Consider the following 10069-nt stretch of genomic DNA (forward strand, 5'->3'; position numbering starts at 1 on the left):
CCGCTCAGTCGTCTTCTGGTGGCAATTCGTCGTCAATGTATCGAATCAGCGATACCCTCATCTCTGTCGTGTCATGGCCTCTCAGGACATCGCTGATAAAGTGCGCCTCCACCTGCATCTGCACCATCTCCAAAGCTCCGCGCAACACACCGCAGAAGATGTTCGAGTACCACAGCTCGTCCTGCGCGCGCCCATCATCGGGCAGCTCCACGAAGTCTGCTAACGGGTTCTCGTCAAATACCAACGAGAACTGTTTGTTATCCGTCGTCCAGTTGGTGACTTGGGGCGTAATGTTCAAAAAGATCTTGAAGCCAACCTAGCGTTCATCAGTGATTAACATTTAGACAGTCTTTTTCTTGATGGGAATGCACATACTCGTGCAATCATATCTGCCGTTTCGCGAAAATTCGAGCACCGCTTCATTGTATTTGACTTGGCCAAGTAGTCCTCAATCAGACGGAGGCCGATATTGTAACCCATCTTGTCCAGCTGCTTGTTTACCTCCACATAGTCGCTGTCATAGTCCTTGCATAGCTGGGCGACGATTGTTCCATATGTCAAAGTCACCAGCTCAGCATTCACCTTGTCGATGCGTGTTCTGTAAGAAAAGGGTCAATTCTGGTTCGAATGGCAATGTTGCGACTTCACGTACTTCCAGATCCTGTTGAGAAAGCTTGTTAGCCTCTGTCAACCGCATGCGTGGCCGAATACTCACTCTTCACCTAGGCGAGTTGCCTTGCTTGCTGCCATGCTGCGCAGTCAGTGTGCGACAGCTCAAGGTTGCTTAGCGATGCGAGCCTCGTGAGGGCGTCAGACAATCAAGTCGGCAATGATCTGGCCGATTCAACGCCTCTCTGTCTGATTGGGGCTGATTTCCGCCCGGTCTAGTATCCTCGTCACCGGATCGCCTTGTCGTAGAGTTCGCGTGGTCGTGAGGCGCGAGTGTTGGGGCACCCTGATGTTTGCTGTCATTGGTATCGGGGTGGTTGATGTTCACAGTGTTGATGGTAGATGGTCTACGTCTGGCGCCAGTGGATTAGGTATTTGAGATGGATACACCGGGGTCAACTGTGAAAAGCGCCAATCAGAAGCTTGAAGGGTTAATTAGGTACCTGCCATCCACATACCTTACGCCTTGAGGTGCACTGTACCCGTAGACTTGCGCAGGTCGGGTTGGATTGGACGGGAGCTCCACTGAACTGAGCCCGGGACACCCACTCCAGCAGGACTTAGGTACGTCGGGTACCTTAGAGAGCGGGTAACTCGGTGATCGGCAGAAGCAAGCTCCGTTCCGCGTCGCGTCCAGATCCGTTGGCACGTAGGTAGGTTGTTGCACGGGCCAATGATCACAGTCGTTGCGTATGTTGTCTTTTCCTGCTCATTCAACTGAACGTCAATCGCAACACTCAACGCGCGCATCAACCCACGCGAAATCGACCTGAAGATAGCGGCACCTCCTTTCGATCGGAGAGACACCCTACATCCTCAAAATGTCCGAAAAAAGGCCGGCGTCTGACGAGCCAGGCTCAGGCCAAATGATCGTGAAGCGTCAAAACGTGGGATCATCCACGGGAGCACTGGCGAGGCTCAATGGTTCCGGGAAGAGCAACGCCTTGGTGCAGACTGTAAGATATGCGACTCGTTTACCGTTCAATCATGACTAACGTTGCTGTAATAGGCGCCACGAACGAGCAATCTACAAGCCCCTGTCATGGAGCTCACTGGGCACTCTGGGGAGATTTTTTCAGCCAGGTTCGATCCTACAGGCAACTTTATCGCCTCGGGATCTATGGATAGAAGCATTCGTGAGTTCATCTTGCCGCAAGGAAAGCCAAGTTTTGAGGCTGACTGATAAGTCCTGTGGCGCACGTATGGCGATTGTGAAAACTACGGAATCCTCAACGGCCACCGCGGCGCCATCCTGGACCTTCAATGGTCGCGGGATTCGAGAATTGTCTACTCAGCATCGGCGGATACGCACCTGGCGAGCTGGGACCTGGAGAACGGCTCCAGAATACGAAGATACGTCGGCCACGAAGAGATTGTCAATGCTATGGACATCAGCAAGAGAGGCGAAGAACTCTTGGTCAGCGGCAGTGATGACGGGTCCATAGGCTTATGGGACCCGAGAACAAAGACTGCGGTTGATCACATTCAGACCGAGTTTCCGATCACAGCTGTAGCCATGTCAGAAGCCGGCAATGAAGTCTATTCAGGAGGCATTGATAACGACATCAAGGTCTGGGATTTGCGCAAGAAGTCGGTAATCTACTCTATGCTTGGGCACCAGGATACGGTAACCTCTCTGAGGGTTTCGCCAGACTCTCAATCACTCCTCTCGTTTGCTATGGACTCGACGGTAAGGACGTGGGACATTCGGCCCTTCGCACCAACCGAGAGACACATCAGGACGTTTGACGGTGCGTCTGTGGGTCTTGAAAAGAATCTCATCCGTGCCAGCTGGGATCCAGAGGGCAAGAAGGTGGCCGTTGGTTCTGGAGATGGAACTGCGACCATTTGGTCTAGCGAGACTGGCAAATTGATGTACAAGCTGCCAGGTCACAAGGGAACCGTCAATTGTGTTGAGTTTGCGCCTGGCACAGAGCCAATCGGTATGCGTTCCTGCCTGCGTTTTTTCTGGCGTCACAAGACGAATGCTGACATCCTTTCTTAGTACTGTCCGCATCATCTGATCGGAACATGCTTCTCGGAGAACTGCGGTGAGAACTGCGGTGAACAAGCCGCCGAACGTTAAGCAAACATTACAACATGCCATGGAGGATGCAACTCATAGATGAACTCTTTGTGGAAGCGTCAAATTTGAAGGAATTATATGTCCACCTGCCTTGCATCTCGGAGCATGTAATTGCGATAATAGCAAAAGGGTCGGAGGTGGCGGGGCAAGATGGGTGGACTTTTCTTCAATGAGTGATAACATGATCATTCGTTGTAAACAAGGTTTCGGACATGACTCGGCGGAGAAGAGCCGCAAGTCCATGTGGGAGATAGCGGGCGGCAAGTAGACCGATCCATGATTGTACACCACAGGTCGTCTCAGGGAGAGTTTACTTTGATACCCTTGGAAGAGCCGATTTCGGCAATTTGAACTCGCCGTTGCTGGGGCTGGTGTACGAAGTCGTGAAAAAGCACATTTCCCGGCCAGTGTTACGGCCTGGAGAATCGTCCGGCGTATCTATCCTACTTTTGTTTTGTTCCCTATTCTGTGTATTGTAAACTACGCGTATCTATCCTACTATCGTCCGGTGTATCTATCCTATTCTTTCAGGAATAACCCCGAGATATTGCAAGGTTCATTGCGTAATGAAGAGAAGAAGTACCCGTTACTTCAGCTTGCACAAGCGAGGCCCGCCGACTAAACTTTAGCATCTGACGACTGCTGCCTCGGTATGAAAGCCAGATTCTGGCTAACCCGAATTTCTGAAGTATTTGCCAGCGAAATGGGAGAGCAGAGACTCACTGACCGTTGCAGCGTATGTAAACGTCGTCTAATGTCATTCGATAGCCCACTTCAACAGTGTCTGTGAGCCCACGACTTCACCGCTCTATGAAGGTACGCCAAGGTATCAACCTGGACCCAACCTGTCCTTTCTCGTTGCTCGGAGGGGCAAATCTGTGTATGTTAAAAAAAAAAAAAAAACCTCTATTGAGCAATGAGTTTTGGACGTTGTCGGAAGTCACGAACTGGACATATGACGACCCGGGGGCTATTCATGGACTGGAACAGGGCGTGACGACGAAAGCTGTGTGAGAGGGATAGGGGGTCAGGCGCAACCTTGGACGATGAGACAAATGGCGCACTTGCTGACTGTCAACGAATCTGAGGTGTTCGTACATAGACCCCGAAGTCTACCTGAGGTTGGTACACGACGCTTTCGCAACCGCCTGTCTTATGTAAGCGCCTCCTCGAGGATCCGTACGCATCCGTGCTTCGAACTCTATGCTGGGCATGGATATCTGGAGGCTGGAGGCGCCTAGGTACTACTTCTGAGTCCTGTGGGCTTTTCTTTTGTTCCCTATCTCAACGTTTCCATTAGGAGGACACTGATTACGAGTGGGGGCTCTGAGCAACGGTCCCCATGCTGAGGCAAGTTGGGGGGCTTACCTACTGTATCTTTGGTAGGCGGGGGATCAGATACTGCGTAAAAGCGCAGGGCGCTGCTTTTCTAACCAATCAGAGTCCTGTAACCGTCGTCGCCTCTTCCTACAAGTAGGTACGCTGCACTAGCCCTCTACGCCGTACTTGCCCTCTACGCCTGCCTTCTCGCGCCTGCCTACTCGCGCTTGCTCGTTGCGTCACTTGTACGCTTTGCGCTTGCCTCTGTAAATAGGTAAGCGCCAAATAAATGGGTCTATGAATGGATCAAAGGTCTTTGGTTGGCTAATCTCTGTCCACGGCCAGACCCTGCTAAAATGTCAATGGAAGTTAAGGTACCCTGCGCATTTACCTAAACCCGGGACCGATTGTCGGGTGTGACGGGACTAGTACTGAGGTACCTAGGTTGTGGACGGCGGCAGATCAGAAACGGCTTAGCGCCTCGCACCCGTGCAATCCGAAACATCTGGTGTTCTCCATCTCCAATAAGACCCCGGTGGTGGTTACCCCTGGGCCATTATGCAACACTTGAGCTGTCACAGAAGTCGACAAGTGACGGCGAATCCATCTCTTCTTCAGTGCAGGAGCTGTGCAGGAGCCCAGTGGGAGCCCGGGACACTGCGAAAGGCACGGATGAAATTGAGCCTCGCCAGCGCAAGGGTCCAATTGCGCTGCAACATGTTCCCGTCCTCCACGCCGCAGAAGCTGCACGTTTCCTCCTGTTTTTCGTCCGTATTTACGCCTCCTCGTCGCCCAGGGTCGCTTCTTCCTCTTTGTCTGCCCTTCCACGTCACAGAATCCCAGGTGCCCTGCCATGAGACTGGTCACAGCTGTCTGTGTGCCCCGAGTCTGCGGCCGCAGTTTCTTTTTCTGGTCTGTCCAGTAACACTCGCCATCTTGGCCGACCTTCTCCTCCGTTCCAATAGTCGACAAGACCCTACCAATACTTGCCGGCTTGTGCCTCGCCTCGAACTCCCCTAGCGAACCGAACTGTTGGCTGTCCGTCCGGCTGGCGTACCTATCTACCTCCTCTTACACAAAGTCAGGCACGGCTTGCGGACGCACCGAGAAACAACGCCTGACTGGCAGTCCCTTGTTCACCTCACCTTATTCCTCGTCTCAATCTCCCTTTCTTTTCCAGCTCGTCCGTCTTCTCTTCATCGATTGCCTCACTCAGCGTCATGTTGGCGGCGCCAGGCGCTCATCAGGCTTCCTTTTCATCCTTTTCTTTTCATTGACCATCTGTTTACGTTCGCTCACCTATCTCCCAATCCATCTCTTATTTCAACTGGTCATCGTAGAGCAGGCTCCGGAAGCTAAACTGCGCTGCCAGCATTGTCCTCTTGGATACTTGCTCTGCTTCCCATTTTTCTCGGTTGAGAGTGTCCCTCCCTTCAGCCGTCGAATTCCTTGATCGAGGCCGTTGAGTCGCCGGCAGTCCTCCCTTGGAACTTGACACACTAGCACCCTCTCAATCCGTTGTTTCCTTTACTACTTTCTTCTCCTAACTATTGGGCATTGCTCAAGCCGGCCGTGACCGCAGCTATAACGATTCTTCAACGAGACGGTCATCAATATCGTACCTCTGAGAGACGCTGACTCGCCAACTGCTCCGTCTACAACAAAGGATCCCCCTCGTCGCAGTATTATCTGTGGCAGCGTCGACAGCCTCCACACGAGGAGCACGAAACAGACGGCGCCGACTCGCGCTTCCCGCTATCCTCCCTGTCGAAGCATGACGAACCTTGAACGGCGGCAATTGCGAAGTTAACTCTTAACGTTCAATCGAGAGTTGCATATCAGCTTCGACCCTCCAACATGGACTTTCTGCGACGCGGACGGTCTTCGAATGGACCAGATATTGAGCAACAGGCCTTGGCTGGACCATCAACACAGCCTGAAATGCAAGAAGATTCGCGATCTCAACCGAGGCGACTCCCTGGGACACGGCCTGCTCTGTCCTCAAGAAGACATCCCGGCGGCAGAATGCAGCGCCTCGACGATGGCGACAATGACAGTCCCAAGACTCCGCGCTTCAATATAGGCCTCCCAACACTCCCGAGCACTCGACTGAATCTTCCGCATCTTGCGAGGACATGGACGAGTGGTTCCAACGGCCCGAACTCGCGGCCTAGCTCAGGACAACTACTGCCAAGTCGAGCGGCGACCGATCCGCTTCCCGGACCGTACATGAGCAGGGCGGGAGCTGCGCAGATTCCTGTAGCGGCGCCATCTCCCGTCGCCCAGCGTGCTCGATCACATTCCCGCAGACTGACAAGAAGGTTCACTGGGCCAGATCCTGCAGAGATGCATCTGGCACAGATGGCACAGGAGGGAAGGCGGCGCAGACGACGGAGGCAGCGAAACCAAGAAGAGGACCACGATGGACATCCGAAAAGGTTCCTACTTTGCCTGCCGTGGGTGAAATCGCGGCGCATGCGGTCACAAATCCTTCGGTGCTTTATTTCAGGCACTTTTCTCGCCCTGTTATTAGCCGTTTGTGAGTGATGCCTCATGCTGCTGTTGGGATAGCCTTACTGATTCCATAGACCTTGCCCTGTCTCTCACACAGAATATCCGCAGTAGCGAATTCACGGTACTTCTCATACTCATCATTCTGTTTACAACGATCTTTTTCTGTCACGGCTTGATTCGCTTATGTATGCTCGTCATTCGACCGCGATCGGACGACGAGGCTAGGCCGCCAATGCCGCAGCTTGTTGCTCCAGGAGGGTACGCTGTCCCACGGGAACCGATCAGAGTGGTGTTGGCCCGTGACGAAGAGGAGGAGGGCGAAGTAAGCGAGGCAGCCAAAGCAAAGCCGCCAGCCTACGGCCTATGGAGAGAGAGTGTGGTATGTGCCAGCAACATGGATATTTCCAATGTTCTCAACTAACAAGAGAATACAGCGGGTGGATCCCAATAGGATATACTGGCAACGCAATCCCAATGCGACATCAAATGACAGCCCGTCGAACTCTAGGGAGGTTGGCAGCGGGCCGCGACCACCATCGTATGCATCGGAAGACGGTGTCAGCTACGTTGTAGATGCTCGGCCCCGGTCAATGGCGCCAGGAATGACCGAAGTCCTCCCACCACACCCTTCTGAGGTTGGGCGGATGAACGAACGACGAGGCCCATGGTGATCCCGTCTACGTGCTTAAAAAAGTCGTAAGAACCTTTGTTGAGATTCGTGTACAATAAAAGCGCGGCTAGCGGCGTCAAGGGAGTTTTGGTAGAGGCATGTCTCGCTAGTGCGTGAAAACGCTACCGAACAGGAGGACCTGAAGCATGTCATCATAAGTGTCTTGCGGTCATTATACACTGCTCAGGAAAACAGAGCGAGTCGACTGGAACCGTACTAGTAGTACTTCCGCATGGCATTTTGCGATAATCGAGCGAGGGGATACAGCTCATTGCCATTACAATTGGGTGTTTCACAAGCTGAGAGCGTCACAAGAGGGGGCATGAGAGAAGGTCGCGCTTTGCATGGCTGGTTCCACAGCATTAGTTGGGCTGGCGTGTGTCCGAACTGTCGGAATGTGCACCATAGGCACAAAAGCGGCTCTCCTTACTTTGCCGCGATAAAGTGTGTGAGTACGATAGAGCCACGGTCGAAGAAAGGCTTGAGGAGCTACACCAACGATTCGAAGTTCTACTGCTAGCAGGTGTTCGTTCTCCCGCTGTACGAGTAAACACATCTGTGTGTGTATGCATCTATAAGAGCAAGACGGACCACAATCCACCCTACCTATAGTTACCCTACAAAAGTCCTGCCCTATCCCACATAAAACTATCTAAACTCTACTACTAATAATAGAAAACCTACTTAATATATTAACTTAAGGATTTTTTACTACATAGAACTTTATTAAATATATATTATATAATCTTTCTATAATTTTAGTTATTATTAATATAATATAGAAAAATACTATAATAATTAATCTTAAACCTTAATATTTTTACTCACTATAAACTCTTTTATAATCTACTATAAGATTTTTTAAAAAATTAACTTTTATTTTAGAAATTTTCTATTCTATATAAAAAAATACTCTAAATCTAAGAAATATATATTATATATAGTTTATTAAACTCTATATTAGAAAAAATCTTTCTAAATCTAGAGTATTTCTATAATTATTATATTATTATTTAAAAAGGGTAAGTTTTATAGGTTTAATATAGTGATAATGTAGATAGGGCAGGACTTTTGCAGGGTAACTATACCTATAGAGATCCATGAATTGTAAGCGTTAGATGTACAGGAATAGGCCAGCCTATTGGACACACTTTTTGCTCTCCAGCCGCCGCGTGCTTCGGAGCCGAGTGGAGGAGAAAATGATGAACATCCAATGGCGCGGGGAAAGGAGACAAGCAGGCAACCGGGGGCCAAAAAAGAAAGACACCCGACGGCGCAAGTCACACAGGCATGCGTCTGGGTCAGGCACGTTACGCCACTGCACGTCACTGCACGCCACACCACATGGATAGATACTCTCAACGGCTCACGTTTTATGCTGCGAGATGCGGGAATGAGTATCTGTCTGCGCTCAGGACTTGCGGTTAACTGATGTGAGGTTTGCAGAGACGGACATACGGCGGGAGCATATGTCAATGGAAGTACGGAAGGTGCCTTGAGTACGTCCTCCGTAAGGTAGGGACTAATTTAGCTCGCTTAGAGAGAGGGGCGTCAGCGCGCGGTGTGTTTGGAGGACGGGGTGGGATGATGGATCGCGGCTGCAGTGTGTTGAAAGAACAGTGACAACTGAGCTGGTAGTGAACTGTGGAGGGGCAAGTAATGTAAGGAGGTAAGGTAAGGTAGGTTGAAGACCGAGGCCGGGCGTGAGCGGGAAGCGGAAAGCGGGAGAGTCGGGGGTACCGTTGCGATACTTGGCCCCGCCGCCCCTGGCGCCATGTTTCCCCGCCTTCCCACCTTTTGACGTCGTCCACGACCCAGTTGACCCGTTCCTCGAAGGTCGCCTCCATGTATCCAGGGCACGACAAGCATTCAAGGGCCCCGGTACTGCCATTGACAGTTGAGGAACTGGGAGGAGGGCACTGGGACAGGCACGCAGGAGGGTCAAAGTTCCAACACGACACGGCCACACACATGACATGGGGGACATGAGGCCGAGCGGGTATTCGTAGGAACAGGTGATGACTTACCTCAGTAATGTGCTGCTGCAGGTGCAAGAGGGGCAGATGCAGGTGAGGTGCAGGCGCAGACGCAGACGCAGGTGCATGCCTGGTCTTCGCAGAACTGGGAAGAACAGGCAGTAGAGGAGAGAGGAGGAGAGGAGAGACGAGCAGAAGCCAGTGGGAGCTTGCTTCGTAAGTCTCCAGGTCTTTGACGAGGAAGTTTTTCCTTGCCTCGAACCCCCTGCTACAAACGCTGCCATCCATCCCGATGGCTCAGGTAGCCAGCCAGCCCGGCCTGTTCAGCTCTCACCCCAAATCGAATCCATCCTGGCCCTGGCCTGGCCTCGCCTTTCCTTTCCGGTCGACATCTAGGACCAGGCCTCCCCCCTCCCACGCACGCTACTGCAGTCACTGACTGGCTGATGGCAGGCGAGGCGATGGAGGGGTTGGTAGTGACTTTGGATAACTTTGGAACCGGGTGATCAAGGCGACTGCTTTTGGTATTGGGGACTGTTGGACACTTTACCCGCGAGACTAGAAGGGAAGGGAAGAGAAACAGAAAGCTCGCCGCCAATCACCCGCCCCGCCCGTCATCCTCCGTGTTGTCCAGCATACCTACATACCTAGGTAGTAGGCAGTAGGTAATTAGGCAGGCAGGCACGTAGGTAAGTACCGCACCCAAGTAAGGTACTGACTGAGTGCGCTTGCTTATTCTCTGCAACATCTCACCCCTTCAGCAGGACTTGAGACAGATACCATTTACCCTGAGTTTTATCTCGAGGCATCCGTAGCCACTTCAGGTCCCCCCCC

The 10069-nt window shown here is 51.9% G+C and overlaps 3 protein-coding genes across 3 annotated transcripts; 2 read left to right on the top strand and 1 right to left on the bottom strand.

The window, feature by feature from the left end:
• Window positions 1-4: 4 nt before the first annotated feature.
• On the bottom strand, window positions 5-750 carry GCG54_00011927 (Trafficking protein particle complex subunit BET3; the record flags this gene model as incomplete). The annotated part of the gene is made up of 4 exons (XM_045411816.1): window positions 5-316; window positions 376-598; window positions 653-661; window positions 716-750. The coding sequence occupies 4 exons, from the start codon at window positions 748-750 to the stop codon at window positions 5-7; spliced, it is 579 nt and encodes a 192-aa protein (XP_045266689.1).
• Window positions 751-1490: 740 nt separating this feature from the next.
• Window positions 1491-2724, top strand: GCG54_00011928 (Pre-mRNA-splicing factor cwf17; the record flags this gene model as incomplete). The annotated part of the gene is made up of 4 exons (XM_045411817.1): window positions 1491-1625; window positions 1679-1805; window positions 1857-2612; window positions 2675-2724. 4 exons carry the CDS (start codon window positions 1491-1493, stop codon window positions 2722-2724), a joined length of 1068 nt encoding a protein of 355 aa, XP_045266690.1.
• Window positions 2725-5932: 3208 nt separating this feature from the next.
• On the top strand, window positions 5933-7260 carry GCG54_00011929 (uncharacterized protein; the record flags this gene model as incomplete). Its single annotated transcript, XM_045411818.1, has 3 exons — window positions 5933-6614; window positions 6664-6968; window positions 7024-7260. 3 exons carry the CDS (start codon window positions 5933-5935, stop codon window positions 7258-7260), a joined length of 1224 nt encoding a protein of 407 aa, XP_045266691.1.
• Window positions 7261-10069: the final 2809 nt, after the last annotated feature.

Source organism: Colletotrichum gloeosporioides (genome assembly GCF_011800055.1).
Source record: "Colletotrichum gloeosporioides strain Lc1 chromosome Unknown consensus_28, whole genome shotgun sequence".
In the NCBI taxonomy this organism is placed as follows: domain Eukaryota; kingdom Fungi; phylum Ascomycota; class Sordariomycetes; order Glomerellales; family Glomerellaceae; genus Colletotrichum; species Colletotrichum gloeosporioides.